At 44.0% G+C, this 17,870-nt stretch overlaps 1 protein-coding gene and 1 long non-coding RNA gene across 10 annotated transcripts in view; one reads left to right on the top strand and one right to left on the bottom strand.

Moving 5' to 3' along the window:
* Positions 1-8,041, bottom strand: part of LOC109550229 (uncharacterized) — a 42,128-nt gene extending 34,087 nt beyond the window's left edge. The window contains exon 1 of one of the 8 annotated variants that reach the window (XR_012327645.1): positions 7,626-8,041. This is a non-coding gene — a long non-coding RNA (uncharacterized lncRNA). The remainder of the gene's footprint in view (positions 1-7,625) is intronic. The other 7 variants (XR_012327649.1, XR_012327647.1, XR_012327643.1 and 4 more) reach the window with 7 other exon arrangements.
* Positions 8,042-8,560: 519 nt separating this feature from the next.
* Positions 8,561-17,870, top strand: part of WDFY2 (WD repeat and FYVE domain containing 2) — a 184,716-nt gene continuing 175,406 nt past the window's right edge. For both annotated transcript variants that reach the window (XM_033843474.2, XM_019936654.3), the window contains exon 1: positions 8,561-8,840. In XM_033843474.2, coding sequence (XP_033699365.1) covers positions 8,704-8,840 — 137 coding nt within the window. In that variant the 5' untranslated portion in view covers positions 8,561-8,703. The remainder of the gene's footprint in view (positions 8,841-17,870) is intronic.

The raw sequence follows: 17,870 nt of genomic DNA, 5'->3' as shown, positions 1-17,870 counted from the left end.
ACAGATGAAGAAAGGGGGGCTCCAACAGATTCAGTGACTTGCTAAAGGACACACTGGTAAGAGGCTCTACTCCCACCTTGGGCCCTAGTTTTGACACCTAGGACCCTGTCCAGGCCTCCTACTCAGAACACCAGTCCTTGAGACCCGGGCCCTATCTTGCTTTCCTAAGTTGTCACCTCAGATTTGAATGCCCTGCTCTTGAACCCAAGCCTGGAGGTGGGTGCAGAGCTGCCTCTCCGATGTCCTCGCTGCTCACTGACTGCCTCTGGCTCTCACACCAGTATCCCAGACCCCTCTCGCTAAGTGTGGGTTTCATCTGATGAGGCCGGATCCCCAGATCCCTGCTGCATTAGGGAAAATCCAGTTCTTCTCCTGTGTTTCTCCTTTACTCTCACACAACTTCCGCATGCACACTTCTGACACCAGATGTGTGGGGTTATTCTCCCATCAAGCAATTCTCTGACACCAGCTGGGTGTCCTCTACTTTAATTCAATTCTGACACTGTCTACCCGGAGAGAGCACCAGTTCCCACAGGTTAAGGGCTCAGTCCCATGAGACTGCCCCCCACTTCAGATGCCAACTGAAAGTAGTAGGTCTCCAGGTCACCCTCACTTCTGTCCAATTTGGCTACAAATCAGAGGTTCCCACCACCCTCTCCTCTAATTCAATTGATTTGCTAGAATGGCTCACAGAACTCAGGGGAACACTTATGTTTACCAGTTTATTAAAGCATCTGATAAAGGATACGGATGAAGAGCCAGATGAAGAGATACATAGGATGAGATCTGGGAGGGCCCAAAGTGCAGAAGCTTCTGTCCCTGTGGAGTTGGGGTCCATCACCCTCCTGGTGTGAATGTTCTCACCAGCCTGGAAGCGCACTGAACTCCCTACCCTGGGGATTTTGTGGAGGCTTTCTCACATAGGCATGAGCAATTATGAACTCCACTTCCAGCCCCTCTCCCCTCATGGCGGGTGGGTGGAGGGGGGCAGTGCATCTGCAAGCTTCTAATCACAGCTTGGTCTTTCTGGTGACCAGCCCTCACTAGAACAAGAGATGTTCCTAGTGCTCTTATCACTTAGGAAACTACAAGGGTCTTCAGAGTTCTGTGTCAGACACCAGGGCAGAGGCCAGGGTATATGTTTCTTACTATTTACACCTGCCCAGCTTTCTATTGCCAGACTAGACTGCTGAGGATGAGCCAGAAAAATACATGCTGCTTACTATTAGGAAAAGCTTTGGGCTCAGCTCTGACCCTTTTCCCTGGACTCACCTTGCTTCCTATAATTGGCCTTCCAAGAGTGAGGAATCAATGCAAAAGAAGTTGCCTTGTCCAATTATTAAGCACAATTCTTCTCGTTTAATGCTTCCCTAAAAGCTCCATGTCCTGCTGGAGTGGCAGCCCCCTTTCTGTTTCCTAGATCAGTGGTATCCAAACTGTGGCCTGTGGAGCTCTGCTCCGTGAAAACTTGTCAAGTGGTACACGGACACACATCATTATAAGGGTATTCATTTCCAGATCCTCCAGATCCTCAATTTTTTTTTTTTTTTTTTTTTTTTTTTGCGGTACGCGGGCGTCTCACAGCTGCGGCCTCTCCCGTTGCGGAGCACAGTCTCTGGACGCGCAGGCCCAGCGGCTATGGCTCACGGGCCCAGCCGCTTCGCGGCACGCGGGATCCTCCCGGATCGGGGCACGAACCCGCACCCCCTGCAGCGGCAGGTGGACTCTCAACCATTGCGCCACCAGGGAAGTCCCCCAGATCCTCAACTTTTATAGGTACTTTTTCCCTAAAGCCAATTTGCCTGAGGATCTGCCTGCATTTATGTCAGATGTTCTCCCATCTCATAGACTTTCCTCATTCCATGTCTTACTGTGGTGCTTTGCATGGGGTAAAAACAACAACAAAAAGGTACTACAAAAATATTGATTTCGGGACTTCCCCGGTGGCGCAGTGGTTAAGAATCCGCCTGCCAATGCAGGGGGCACAGGTTCGATCCCTGGTCTGGCAAGATCCCACATGCTGCTGAGCAACTAAGCTCGTGCTCCACAACTACTGAGGCTGCACTCTAAAGCCTGAGCGCCACAACTACTGACGCCCGCGTGCCTAGAACCCGTGCTCTGCAACAGGAGAAACCACTGCAATGAGAAGACTGTGCACTGCAAAGAAGAGCAGCCCCCGCTTGCTACAGCTAGAGAAAGCCCGTGCGCAGCAAGGAAGACACAATGCCTCCAAAACTAAGTTTAATAAATAAAAATTAAAAAAATATTGATTTGGTGGAAATTTTTGTATCGAGATATAACTGATGTCTTAGTTTCAGGTGTACTACATCATGATTCAATACTTGAATATATTGTGAAATGATCACAAGTCTAGTTATCATCCATCACCACACATAGCTACAATTTTTTTCCCCTTGGGATGAGAATACTGCATCATTACATCCCCAGGACTCATTTATTTTATAACTGAAAGTTTGTACCTTTTTGACTACCTTCACCATTTCACTCACCCTCCATCCCCTTAGGGGATTTCCCCTATCCCCCTTAGGGGGAAACTAATGGTTTCTAAGGCAAGTTAACTCACAGATCTTTCTGGCCTTCTTTATAAGTATTCCTGATAAGGGAGAAGAAACAAGGATATTTTGGCTCCTCTTAAGAGGAGCCAAAATTCTATAAAGCAGAAATGGGGGTGCATATATCTTTTCTAATTAATGTTTTTGTTTTCTTCAGCAAAATACCGAGGGGTGAAATTGCTGGATCATATGGTAGTTTTGTTTTTTATTTTCTGAGGAAACTTCATACTGTTTTCCATAGTGGCTGCACCAATTTACATTCCCACCAAAAGCGCCACCAGGGAAGCCCCAACCTCTCCATATCTTTGTCAACATTTGTTATTATCTGTATTCTATTTTAGCCATCCTAATAGCTGGAAAGTGGTATCTCATTGTGGTTTTTTTTTTTTGTTGTTGTTGTTGTTGTATGCGGGCCTCTCACTGTTGTGGCCTCTCCCGTTGCGGAGCACAGGCTCCAGACGCGCAGGCTCAGCGGCCATGGCTCACAGGCCCAGCCGCTCTGCGGCATGTGGGATCCTCCTGGACCAGGGCACGAACCCGTGTCCCCTACATCGGCAGGCGGACTCTCAACCACTGTGCCACCAGGGAAGCCCCTCATTGTGGTTTTGATTTGCATTTCCTTGATGACTAATGATGTTGATCATCTTTTTATGTGCTTATTGGTCATGTATATATATTCTTTGCGGGAATGTCTATTCAGATTCTTTGCCAATTTAAAAATTGGTTTATTTGTCTTTTTACTATTGAATTGTAAGAGTTACTTATATATTCTAGATATAAGTCCCTTGTCAGATATATGATTTGCAAAAATTTTCTCTTGACAATGTGATTTTTGACATGTAACTCAGAAAGAATTCAAAGAGTTGAGTAGCACTGATATAACAAGACTCGTTCCACTCACATATATTGGGTTGGCCAAAAAGTTCCTTTGGTTTTTTGTTTTTTTTTTTTTTTGCAGTATGCGGGCCTCTCGCTGTTGTGGCTTCTCCCGTTGCGGAGCACAGGCTCCAGACGCGCAGGCTCAGTGGCCATGGCTCACGGGCCCAGCCGCTCTGCGGCATGTGGGATCTTCCCAGACCGGGGCACGAACCCGTGTCCCCTGCATCAGCAGGTGGACTCTCAACCACTGCGCCACCAGGGAAGCCCTCCTTTGGTTTTTAAGTAAAAATAAAAGACACATTCTTCATTTTCACCAAGAACTTTATTGAACAACATATTCACCCTTTTGTTCCACTACCTTCTGCCATTTTTCAGGCAACTTCACAATCCCATCTTCCCAAAACTTTTTATCTGTTTGAGCAAAGAACTGTTCCAGGTGCTTTTACAGTCTTCCAGGGAATTGAAATTTTTTCCATTAAGAGAATTTTGTAAAGACCGAAATAAATGGAAATCCGAAGGTGCAATGTCTGGTGAATATGGTGGATGAATCACAACTTCCCAGCCAAGCTCTAACAGGTTTTGCCTTGTCATCAAAGAAACGTGCGGTCTTGTGGTATCCTGATGGAAGATTATGTGTTTTCTGTTGACTTATTCGGGATGCTTTTTGTTGAGTGCTTCTTTCAGGTGGTCTAATTGGGAGCAGTACTTGTTGGAATTAATTATTTGGTTTTCCGGAAGGAGCTCATAATAGAGGACTCCCTTCCAATCCCACGATATACACAACATCACCTTCTTTGGATGAAGACTGGCCTTTGGTGGGGTTGGTGGTGGTTCATTTCACTTGCCCCACGATCTCTTCCGTTCCACATTATTGTACAGTATCTACTTTGCATCACCTGTCACAATTTGTTCTAAAAACGGAGCGTTTTCATTACGTCTAAGTAGAGATTTGCTGGCGGAAATACGGTCAAGGAGGTTTTTTTCGCTTAACTTATGTGGAACCCAAACATCAAAGTGATGAACTTAACCAAGCTGGTGCAAATGATTTTCAACACTTGATTTGGGTATTTTGAGTATGTCGTCTAACTCCTGCATGGCATATTGTTGACTGTTCTCAATTAATGTCTCGGTTTGATTGCCATCAACTTCAACTGGTCTACCTGACTGTGGAGCATCGTCCAGCGAGAAATCTCCAGCATGAAACTTGGCAAACCACTTTTGACATGTTTGATCAGTCACAGCACCTTCTCCATACACTGCACAAATCTTTTTTACCTTTCTTGAAATAATAAAGCATAAATGGCTGAAAATGTTGCTTTCTTTCTTCCATCTTCAATATTAAAATGGCTACACAAAAATTCACCAATTTTGATGTCTTTTTTTAAATGCACGCTGATATGACAGCTGTCACATACAATCTAACAAAATTGTTTTGACTGAAGTTAAAGACAACAAACCATCGTATGGAAAAAACAAACGAATATTTTGGCCAACCCAATATTTATATAAATGAGATTTCTTAGCCCTTATATTTACAAGATAAACTATAGGAACAGAATTCATCCTGAATCCTCTTAATTCTATCAGTAAATCATTATTTATCCTTGGATACAGGGGAATGTAAAAACGTAGCCTTGTTCATCTTGAATAATAATTTTCATTAAACATTTCTAGTTAAAATTTACTTTTTATGTTTAATAATTTTTATATACATTTCTAATAGACTTATGTTGTTTTGACCTATTGTGTACTAACAATTGTAAGGATCAGTTAATGTAGAAGAAACTTTTAAAAATCAGAGATTTATGGCCTTAGTATATTAAGTAAATCGTAGAATTTAAATATATATACATTTTTTTTGTTTGTTTCAGACAGTATTACAGGGAAATCAATAAAAGAGCATCAAGCGTGAACTATTTACAACAAATGTTAATATTTACAAGATGCTACAACTCAGACTTTTTGGAATATTTAAATTTATATACTGAAATTCTTCAAAATTCTTTAAGGTGGAATATGAACAAAGGAGTTTGAGAATCATTTTTCTAGCAGTAGTCTACTTCGTTCCGTCTTTAATCTCCATTAGAATGCCCTTTCCTGAGGGTGGGGAATTGGGGCTAAGCGGTCTTAGATTTCCTGAGAGTTAGCAAGAGTTCCCAACCTGGGTCTCTGATACTTGTGTGCCTTGCGAAATTGCACGTAAAATTGCACGTAAAATATAAGTGTACATATACATACACTCCCCCACTCCCGTTGATCTGTAATATTCAACTGGTTTTTCATAAGGCCTGTGACCTAAAACGTTTAAGAACTACTGTAACTACTACCTTCCTCTCACCTGCCTATTAGTACACCTCATGTATCTCATGCTAGGCCTTTCTCTTGGGTACCAATTAATCACTTGTTGCCTTTACCATACCGCTATTATCGTCTGCCTGCTGGATATCATCTGCAGTTTTGTGTCTTCTCCCAAGGATCACCCGATCCCAGGAATTAGGGCAAGTTCCAGATACCAGTCTTTCCATTATGCTCTAGTGGAACAGAGTTAAACAAATCCTGAATGGCCTTTCTATTCATTTATTTAACGAATACTTAACAACATGCCTCCTGATATGCCAGGTACTATTCTAAAGGCTAGGAATACAACGATGAACAGGCAGACAGGTCTCTCCTCTCCCAGTGTTTCTCTTCTGGAAGAGGAAGACTAAGAACTAAATAAGAAACACACAAGATTATTTTGGGCAGAAGTAAGTACTGTGAAGAAAACAAACCCGGGTGATATGACAAAGAGTGTTATGAAGAAGTAGGGTTCGGTTGGAAGGTCAGGACTCTTTAAGGAGCTAACGTCGGAGCTGAAGCCTGAGTGGTGAGAAGAAAGTAGCCGAGAGGTGAACACAGTTGGTGCAAAGGCCGCCAGGAGGAAGGAGGTTGGTGTTTCTGGGGAATTTCCAAGCCAGAGCTTGGGAAGTACTGAGCAGAAGAGGTGAGGTTGGAGAGGCGTTTCATCCCGAGTGCAACAGTAAGTCAACGATGTGTTTTAAGCAGAGGAGGAACTGATCTGGTTTATATTTTAAAACAAAATCCTTCTGGCTACTTTGATAAAAATGGATTGTATGGGTTCAAGAGAAGAAATAGAGAAAGCAGTTAGGCTACCATGGTAGTAGAGGCCAGAGATTATGGTGACTTGGACTGGGGTGGAGATGATATAAATGGGAAAATTCAAGATACACTTTGGAGGTGGAGCTGATAGGACTTCTAAATGGTCTGGATAGAATTGTGAAGGAAAAGAGAAGAGTCAAGGATGACTCCTAGGAAGTTAGTTTTGAACAAGTGGGTGAATGATGCAGTAGATTTAAAGATACTATTTGGGAATGTTTGGAACACCTACTAAACAGTTAAGTGACAGAGCGGAGTAGCTTTAGGTACATGAGCCTGGAGTTAGAAATGTGGTCAGGGTAGAGATTATTATGGGAGTCAGGAGCTTACGGATGGTATTTAAAACCACTGTGGCAGGCTGAATAATGTCCCCCTGAATATGTCCATGTCCTAATTCCTGGAATCTTAAAGAACCTACTGTGTATGAAGGCACTTAAAATCTGTCACTTGTAAGCCTCACAACAACCCAAGGTAGGTGTTATTATCCTCCACTTGGCAGCTGGGGAACTGGAGGCTCAGAGAAGTGGAAAGCCGTGTTTTGCACTGTGCTTTGAGACAGGTCCAGCTTACCTACCGCCTCGGCTGCCCAAAAACCTGCCTTATAAAATGCATTTCTACGCGGCCTGTCCCATTCTTTGTCTAGCTCTGGCATATTATTTTTCTCACCTTCAGAGCCCTTGCCAGCTCAATTACACCACAGAGACCATGACCACTCCTCAGCTAGCTTGTTAACTGTGGAAGGGCTTAGTGGGATTATCACATAACCAACTACTCCGCATGCCAGGCCCTTTGCCAGGCACCTAACATGCATTCACAAATCACAGATTACTCTATCCATCGTCTCTGGAGCAATCTAAAAAGGAAGGATTACTGGGGAATGGGAAGAAGTCAGGAGCAGGGGTGCCTGAGTTTAAGTCTGGGGGTGCTATAGCCCTGACTTGAAGCTAAAGTAATCCTGGTCTAGTAACTTAACCATCTAAGAAAACGAGGAGGTTAACACTACAGATCATCTCTAACCTCTATCAAGGATGCTTGCATGACAGCTTTTCTTCTTTTCCCACTCCTGGAGCTCCACTATTATGTGCAGTGGCAGGGCCGTAGCGACTGTCTGCTCCGCGATGGCTGCCCTTCAGTTCCCTGCCTTAGAGGCCAGACCCAGCCGTGACTCGGCCAATCGCCCGGGAGGACGCGGAGCCCCTCAGGCCAGGAGCGGTGAGAAGTGGGCGATAGGTCATTTCAGGACAAGGAAGCGAAGGCTCTGAAAAACTACAACTCCCAGAAGCCCGTGGGGGTGCCAATCGGAGGCCTGTGGCTGGTGCGTCTTGGGAGCTGTAAACCACGCTTCATTACAAGGCCGCGCCGGACAGGTAACTCGGGCGCATGCCCAGTCACGTCCCCACTAGCTCAGCTTTTTTCCTTCCTGCGGGATACTTCTCTTTCCGGCCTCGCCCAGGCGCGCTTTTCCCCGCCCCACCTCCGCCCCCTTTTCAGGGATTTCGGAGTGGGCGGGGCCACTGGCAAGCGCGTTCCCAGGAATGTGTACGCGCGCGTTCACGGGAGATTAAAGAGGGAGGGGACTAAATACTGGGTGTGGAAGGTGGCGAGGAGGCCGCGGATCACGGAAGGCGCATGCGTTCTAGAGGCGGTGCCGCGCGGCTTCGGGAATGGCGGAGGGGCGGGGTGGAAATGGGCTCGTGGCCTGACGCATGCGCATTGGGCCGCCAGCGCCCCGCCTCCTTTTTCAGTTTCCCCTCCTCCTCCACCACCCTTCCGGAAGTGCAGCCGCCCTGGCGCCCACCAGCGGCCACCCCCTGCGACAGGCTCCGCCCCCGCCGGCCCCGCCCCCACGGCTCTCCGCCCCCTCCTCCGGTGGTGGTGCCGGGTTGCAGCGCCGGTCGTGGAGGTTTCGGTGCCCGAAGCCGGGAGCGCGGAGTCGTTCCCGGGAGCGCCGGCCAGGCTATGATCGCGGGTCCCCGGCGGCCCGCTCCGGCCAACCAGAGTCCCTGTCTCAGCTTGTGCCCGTGCCCGAGCGGTCTCCTCAGCTCGACCCCGCGGCGCAGTTGGCGGCGGCGCCCGCAGTGCGCCCCCTCCTCCGATGGCGGCAGAGATCCAGCCCAAGCCGCTGACCCGCAAGCCGATCCTGCTGCAGCGGGTCGAGGGGTCTCAGGAGGTGGTGAATATGGCCGTGATCGTGCCCAAGGAGGAGGGCGTCATCAGTGTCTCGGAGGACAGGTACGAACCGCTGCCCCTCGGCCGCGAGGAGGGGCGGGACGCGCCGGCGGTCCCAGAGCCCGCTTCAGGGGCTGTGCCTCCACGTCGGCGCGAGTGTAGAGTGCTCTCCCAAGTTGTTATTATAATGCGCATCCTGGTGCTGCCGGTGTCCAGCTGCGCGTGGCCGCCGCTGCGTGGCTCCGGAAAGCGGAGCCCGGACAGCGGCGTTCTGTCTGGCCTTGCCCGGGTGGCGCCTGCCGGGGCCAGGCTGGCCCTTGGACTAACGGTGCACCGGCCACTGGACCTTGGTCCAGCTCCTAGGACAGGAAGGGGAGAGGGTGGAGCTGCCCGGCCCTGCAGGTGTGTGCGTGGGGAGGATGCTCCAAGCCGCTTGTGTGACATAACTAAGAGGTTTTGAGAACTCTGGTATAGTTCTTAAGGCTCCAGACCCAGGAAAGCAAATGCCACTCCCTTCTCCCAGACATTCCCACCGAATCCAGATCTCCCAGACATCTTACACTGAATTCAATGAATATTGCAAGTTTTGAAGAGTATTAGGGCTTCTGCCCAGGAGAGGTGACTTCTCTGCTTTGCCCTCCTTGTCTCTTCAAGCTCAAGGGGAAGCTCCTAGAACTTTCAAGGGACCACTGCTGCAAATAGCTCTTGAGTTCCTTCCCTTTGCTTGCTTCCTTTCTTTTTGCCTAATTTTGCTTAATTTGCCGAAGTAGAACTAGTTCTGCCTTTAGTATTCTCCCTTGTTTCTCAGACAGTGCGTTTTTTGCTTTAACTTAATGACCTTTAATGCAGAAATTATGCAGATGAAGCTAGTTTCCAGAGGAATGAAGCTTGAATATAGTAGTTATGGTTTTGATCTGGAATTGTTGCTTTTATAATATCAACTAGTATTCTAAAAAATGTCACATTATAGAGGTATATGTCAAGGAGCTTTTAACCTTAAAATAGGAGTTACGTTTTCTTAATGTAAGTTCAAATTATGCTGAGGTAGAAAATATTTTTTTCTTGGTGACTTGTAAAATTTCCAGGCAAAGGTAAAGCAACAAAGTGTTCATACTGTCTTTATAGTCATTTCAGTGCTTTGCATACAATGTGGCTTCAAAAAATATGCCTGATAGGTCTATTCATATCATAGGTTCTTCAGTATAACTAGGATGACTATATTAATGACATATTTTTGTCTACATCATACTCCATACAAATGGCCAAATGGTGCCTGATTCACTTCCTGTGCAGATTCAGGGGAAAACATTGTAAACATACACCAATGGCAAGCAGTCTGCCAAGAACAGAAGAAATTCATGGCTGCAGTGGAATACATGGATGTAGAAACCATTTGAAATTCACGAAGAAGGCTTATGAGTGTTTAACTTTTCCATGGAGGCAAAATTCTACAAAAGAGATTGCTTCTGGACTTAGAAATTCTTTGTCACAGAATCGTGTTTTAAAAAGAATATATTGATAGACATCACTTTCTCTGTAACTACTGGAGATGAAACTGCTCAACCGAACTGCGGTAGGAAATTCATAAGTAAGTTTGTTGAATCAAGGAAGAGAGGCAGAAAGGTAGCTAAACCTAAGCTCCTTTAATAATTAGTTTTGAAACTTTTTGCTTTGGTTGATGCTTTGGGAGTAGAGGTTAGTTTTCATAGGTTTTTTTTTTCCCCCCCTAAGTGTTCAAAGGGATCTTAGAGGTTATTTGCTGTAACGGCTTCATTTTACAGATGAGAAAATTAGGCCAGAGAATTTACCTGCCCAAATTCATGTAACTAGCGGCGGAGCCAGGCCTGGCTCCTGTCTTCTGATTTCCATTTCACTGTGTTTATCCTGAAGGAAACAGCTTTAGTCGGGGTGCATTTCAGAGTATTTGGAGAAGCTGAAGTCGCGTATATGACAGAGAGTGAAGATAAGTTTCATTTGATTATGGGACAACATAAATGCAATAATGTTTAGCTATTTATTAAGCTTAATTTTCACTTTCCCAGTTTACAGTGTAAGTAATAGAAGATATTTTATTATGCAGTTGCTGTTAAATAAGTAAGGCTCGGATTTATTCTTTACATATCTTTTTATTATTACTCAAGTTGACCAGTCTGTGTTTCTGTAGGTCATATAGTCACATGTGACAAGAACTTTGTTATTTAGAGCTCAGTTTCGTTTATGGCTTCTATTAAAAGAGAACTGATCTGTATTCTTGCTTTTCAAAATCCAGTGTCACTGTCAGTTGACATAATTATCATTATCAAGATATGAAGAGAGAATATTGATTTTCATCAAAACCTACCAAGTCATTTCCATCAACCACTTCAGTTAGAAACTAGTAGTTTTCATTCCTGAACTGTAAGGTTAAGCCACAAAATATTGTCCCATTCCTGAATGGCAGTGTCCCGTAAGTTCTTTTGAAACCTTGGTTTTCCTTTTTGACCTCTGATTCTCAATAGCCTTTGAAAACGCTTAACATTTTCCATCTATAACAGTGTTATAGGTACTTGTTATCCATTTATCTTCTTCTCCATGAATTCCCTAAGATGCTATGTGTGTCTTACTCATTGTAATATCTGTAAGGCCTAGTATGGTGGCTGGCACACAGTAGGCCCTCAAGAAACATTTGTTGTGTTGGTGACTGGTCTTTTTCTCGTTCCTGAAAGCACAGCATCTTAACTGTTGTAGACATTTCATTGATATTTGTTTGAATGAACTTTATGACAACCTGTGAAAGTTCTGTTGGACAAATGTACGGAAAAGGATTGGACTGGATGGCCTTAAAAGTGCCTTAAAAATCTGAAAGTCAATGCATTGCTTCATTCATTCCATCAACAAACATTTGAGTCCCTACTGTGTTCTAAGCACATGTGTACACTTCATTGGTGAAAATGACAAGGTCCTTTCAAGATACTCACAATTTATTTGGGGGGGGGCAGATTTTAGAAGAAAATAAAACCACAAACTCTAAGATTTAATATTGAAAAGAGAATTTTTAGATGGGGAAGAGTAGCTGGATTCCACAGCCATTGTTGTTCCCTAAATTTTACTTACCTTTGGAGGATTCTTCCACTTGGACTACCATTTGCACCCTATGGCTGCCGTTAGTCGTGGGCTGGTGATATTCTAATCTTCAGGCCCAAGAGTGGTAAAAACCCTTACCCTCAGTTCATCTGAGCACAGTTAAGACAGCCTGGACCTTTACTGGATACCAAGGGAGAAAATATAAGGAAATAGAAGAAATATAAAAACGGGAGTTCCCTGGTGGTCTAGTGGTTAGTGGTTAGGACTCAGCACTTTCACTGCCATGGCCTGGGTTCAGTCCCTGGTTGGGGAACTCCTGTAAGCCTCACCTCACAGCCAAAAAAAAGAAAAGGAAGAAGAAATATAAAAACAGTCTGACTTACAAGTATAGATTTGTGGTGCTATCATAAAATGGAATTTGTTCTCAGAACTCACTGTCCTTATCTGAGTCTGTCTTTGTTTTGGTTGTAGCTGGATTCTGTCTCCAAAGGATATGCCCAACTTTGGTACATTGGGTTCCTCATTTCCCAGCTTCTGTCTGGACTGTCTCTTCTGAGTGACTGCCATTTTTTTTTTTTTGTGGTACACGGGCCTCTCTCAACGGGCCTCTCCCGTTGCGGAGCACAGGCTCCGGACGCGCAGGCTCAGCAGCCATGGCTCACGGGCCCAGCTGCTCCGCGGCATGTGGGATCTTCCCAGACCGGGGCACAAACCCGTGTCCCCTGCATCGGCAGGCGGACTCGCAACCACTGCGCCACCAGGGAAGCCCGTGACTGCCATTTTAACATTCCTTGCTTAGGAGTTTCCTCACAGACATCTTGGGTCTATTTTGGTCAATACCGATCTCTAGCCTGCAGCTTACCAGGGTAGCTGGTAAGCCACCTGCAGCTCCCTTGTCCAGTGGCAGCCTCTTCAAGTGTTGAAAACCAGAAGAGACTGCTCCAGGTGGGAGCCAGCCCTGTCCAGACGTTTTAACTTTGTAAATTATTTATATGCATATCTTAACACAAGTCAGCAATCTTAGAATTCATACAGAGTTTCTCTAGGTAATTACTATTAGACAGTTATAGAAAATTGTTCCTTCACCAGGAGTAAAAAGGGGTCAGATTTTTATCTCATATAAGGAGGTGTGTTGAAGACGGGTACAAACACCATCCACTGGGGTCATTGAAGCATCTCCTCTGCTTGCAGTGGTTAGAGAAGAGACCAAGGAGCTCTCCTCCAGGTGGGTCTTGCGGGATGAGTAGAAGTTCATGTGAGAAAGCTAGGGTGTTGGAAGGGGCATTCTAGCTAGAGGGGGAAGAGAAAACTCCTGGGGCACTGAGAAGCACTAGAACGAACTGGTTAAGAATGCACTCAGGAGCCATGCAGCTTGAATTCAGAACTCAGCTCTGAGTGTCACACTTGGAGGAATCTGGAAAATTGGTGTCTCCACAGGAGTAATTGTGATAGCGAACATTCCCAAAACCTCTGAGTGCAAGAATTTGGAATTCTCTTGGGAGATAAAAAGAGGTGAGGGTGTGGTGGCAGGGTGTTGTGGAGGAGACCATGGGGAGGGGTCTGCAGGGGAGAGGGTAATGGGGAGGGACTGCGGAGTTTGCTTTTTCATTTTTGGCCACGACTCGCAGCTTACTGTTTCTTAGCTCTCTGACCAGGGATCGAACCCGTGCCCCCTGCAGTGGAAGCATGGAGTCTTAACCACTGGACCGCCAGGAAAGTCCCGGGGAGGGACTGTGGAGAACTGCCACCTTATATTCTGACTTCATTCGGGACCAATTTAGGCAACATTGTTATCTGTGTTCTCTGTAGGCCCTAAGGGCACATAGGACCATGCAGTGGGTAATAGGAGGTCTCATTTTTGTCTCAATATATGGTCTGACCTCCAGTGCCTAGCACAGAGGAGGCAGCCCATATATATGTTCATTGAATGGATTAAGCAATGACTGATCTATCAGCTGTTTGGAATGGAATGGGCCTGAGGAGGTTGTGAGTTTCTTAGAGCAAAGGTTTAAGTTGAACCTGAGAGAAGCTTAGCTCCTTACTTTGGGCCAGGGTAGTGTTTACAACAAGGGATAGGGGTGGGAAGCGGTTGGAATGAGAGAGTGGTTTGGGTTTTTAAAAATCTTTAAGGCCTTTTTCCCCCAACTCTGATTTTTTTTTGGGGGGAATATTTATTTATTCGTTTTGGCTGCACCGGGTCTTAGTTGTGGCACGTGGGATCTTCGTTGCGGCAGGTTTTAGCTGTGGCATGTGGGATCTTTTTCAGTTGCGGCAAGTGGGCTTCTTAGTTGTGGCATGCAGGTGGGATCTAGTTCCCCAACCAGGGATTGAACCTGGGTCCCCTCCTGCATTGGGAGCATGGAGTCTTACCCACTGGACCACCAGGGAGGTCCCTCTTCCCAACTCTGAACCACTCTAAGAGTCACTACTTGACTATTTCTTCTTCTTCTTTTTTTTATTGGAGTAATAATTTTTATTGGAGTACGGTTGATTTACAATGTTCTGTTAGTTTCTGCTGTACAGCAAAGTGAATCAGTTATACATATACATATAGCCACTCTTTTTTAGATTCTTTTCCCATATAGGTCATTACAGAGTATTGAGTAGAGTTCTCTGTGCTATACAGTAAGTTCTCATTAGTTATCTCTTTTAATATATATAGTAATGTGTATCAATCCCAGTCTCCCAATTTATCCCTCCCCTTCCCCTTGGTAACCATGTTTGTTTTCTACGTCTGTGATTCTGTTTCTGTTTTGTAAGTAGGTTCATTTATGACTATTTCTTGAAAAGATATGTTAAAATATCATTTATAAATCCTCATACTATTGGCTCATACCATTGATTCTTTTCACTGTGAAATTGCACTATCTCGGTTCTCTGGTTGAAACCATTAGTTTTCACTAAATACTTAGACCTTGGATCAGTTCAGTTGAGCTCATGGAGTTTTATGTACCATGCATTTTATAACACTTGCATCAAAACATTTTTTAAATGCAAATCAAAGTTTTTCCCAACGTGCAAGCATAATTCTGAAAGTTGAGGACTTCCTAGAGTGATGGCGTGAGGTCTCTGAAGTTGACAAAGTTAGAAGCCATCTGAACTATTTTTTGAGTGTGTCAAGTCTCTATTTAATGGCATAAAATTAATAAACTTTCAGCTATGCACTAGAGATTCATCACTTGGAAGTAGTAATTGCTGGTTTCAAGGTTCCAAAATGGGAATTTGCCCCATATGATTTTGAAAATTAGACCTTTACCCTGAATTCAGAGCATGAGGCAGGCTTCATGTCAGCAAATCTGTCTGGAAACAGGCTGCCTCTGGGTCTCTAAAGGTCAGAATACAAATTGACTTTTTAAGAAAAAAATCACTATGGGAAAGCTGTTTAAGGAGGTTCGCTAGAGGGGCTTAGCTTCTAGTGACCCCAAAGCTCCTGAGGGTTCTGAATTTCCTACTTGATTTACATCGTTAAACCAGACTCTATCCAGGAGCTCAAAGATCTTAATCAGGATACATTCATCTGGATATTGCAAGATAATGGAAAATGTTTGACGCTCCTAAAGTGAGTGACTCTCAGATTTTGAAATCCTGAGCAGCTATCTTGTATCTCAAGTGTTGCTAAACTTACTTTGAAAAAGAAAAATAGGTAAAAAATCATAGGACTGTAGTAGCCATAAGAGACTTCAGAGAGTTGATCTTTTTCCAGGCAAACAAAATCAAAACTTTAAAAATGGAAATACTATTTTTTCCTTGCACAGCATCTTTTGCTGGCTCTGTTTTCAGTTTGAATTTGCCTTTGAGAGGGAGAGATTTTATGTTTGTTGCCGAGAGCCGTCTGGATGTCCTTACAAAGTAACAGCTTTGGGGAAATTAAAACAGCACCGTTTAGAAATCAATAAGTAAATGGTGCTTTAAGACAAAATAAGTAGTGATCTCTTGATATGTGTAACACTAAACTAAGTTATATTCAGTGTATGCGTACCATCAAGCCAAGCTGTTTTTCTCAATTACAGTATCAGAATAGAAGGAATTCAAAAGCAGGCAGCACTCGTTTATTTTTATGTGAGTAGGTCTCCCAAGGAGAGTGCCACAATTAACCTAGAAATTCCCTAATGCAGAAAAAATAACTTCCCTGGTGCAACTTCAGTAAGCAGTCTCATTAACTTTGTTTTTTATTTAAAGGGCCGGGGTCCTCCCCATCCAAATGCTTCATTTAGTCATTAGTCTGAAAAATTGAGTCAGAGATGTAAGTAACAAGACCAAAAGAGAAAAAAAGTCGTCCTGCTTGTTTCTTGGCAGGCAGTGCTGCTTTGTGCTCTCATGTGCCTTTCATTTAAGGAATCTTGGAAAAGAACTGGACTGGGAGTCTGTTCTCCGCTCAACCCTGCATTGACCTTGGGCATTGGGCATTTCATTGCTGTAAACCTCAGTTTCTCCATCTGGCAGAGGAGAGCCTAGGATTTCCTAGCTGTGACTCTGACACTGCGATGTACCCACATAAGGACTAGATAAGTGTAAAGTCTCTGCAGACCCATCATCCTACACCTGGAGCTGAAGAAAGTGTGCAGAGGGGGCAAAAAAGTGGCATGCGCTCTGTGAGGTGATGTAAAACGATGCCTTTGGATAGCGGCGGTTCTTTATTCCTGGATGAAATATTAAAGAGCCGTTTGTCTTGTATTGGTGCCTAACACCTAGTTGAACTGGGTTCTCTACATTCTTATTTCCAGATAAATCCTTTAGTTTCAAACACTAAGCAGTTTAGCTCTGGGTGGTTTTCTGGGCCTTAAGTCAGGGCCTGGATTGTCTAGAGTAACGCTTTTGAAACTGTTTTGACCATAAATCATAGTAAGAACTATATTTAGCATTTGCTACCCAAGACTCATGTACACTGACACAAAACACACATATGTAACTGAAACGGAAGTTTTATTAAATGGTGTCCTTTTAAGGTGACACGCATACTGATATTTTCTGTTTTGTTGTAGCCTTCATAAAATCCTAGCTGTGACTCAGGCAAATGATTTCATGACCTGTAATGGGTTGAAAACCACAGTTTTGAAATACAGTGCCTTAGAAAAGCTGTTGAAGTTTTGTATCCTCTTTTTCTCTCTATGTAGTTTTGGTTTTCTAGGAGATGGAAATACAGTTCAACTCAGGGACCTGTACCCACCAGCCTACCCCACTCCTGGCCTGTCTTGCTTTTCTGAATTTCCATGGATTAGAGAATTGGCCTAGTCTCATTGGAAGCCTTGGTGTCAGAAGATAACTATTCTAAGCCCTTTCAGCCAGAGAGAGTTCAGAAGAAACCAGGAGTGCAGCAAAAACAGCTGTTTACGTGGCTGCATTTTGACTTCCTGTGATGTGTTCATTTATTACTGAGTTAGGACTCAGAAATGATACATCTCATCTAAGTTATGAATGTCAGGTGCTAACCTCTCTATATGACTGTGCTTTTCTTTTTAGCTGGGTGGATTTACCTATAATGTGGAGCTATTTGGGGATTTTATGTATTTTTTATGTTATTAAATTTTTAATCTCAGTTTCTAAGGATCAATTTATATTTTAAGTAATCATAATCCCTCTGGAGTGTGTTTACATTTTACATAAAGGTAATATAACCATAATAAAGAAGAATTGCTCATAAATCTCTTAGCACAATGACTGTTTGTATTTTATGTATTACCTTCTAGCAGTTTTTTTAATGCAACTTTCAGAAATACGACTGTAATCATACACTTTAATGTTCTTGCTCCCACTTAAAATTGTGCCACCAGCTACCTAGTCTTTAATTATCATTTTAAGTGGCTGTATATTTTTCTTTTCCTTCAGTATTCACCCATATTTATTTAAAGCTTGTACTATATGAATTTGGCCCTGGAACTCCCATTGTGAATAAGATATCCTGCTCTCAAGGTACTGGTAATCTATTGGGTACAGCATCATCATTTATCTGTCACCTACTGTTGGCTATTTATTTTCACTTTTGTAAATGTTATGATGAACAACATGGTTGTGCATATAGGTTGTTGTTTT

Source organism: Tursiops truncatus, chromosome 18 (assembly GCF_011762595.2).
Source record: "Tursiops truncatus isolate mTurTru1 chromosome 18, mTurTru1.mat.Y, whole genome shotgun sequence".
NCBI lineage: Eukaryota > Metazoa > Chordata > Mammalia > Artiodactyla > Delphinidae > Tursiops > Tursiops truncatus.
This window is presented reverse-complemented; position numbering and strand designations above follow the sequence as displayed.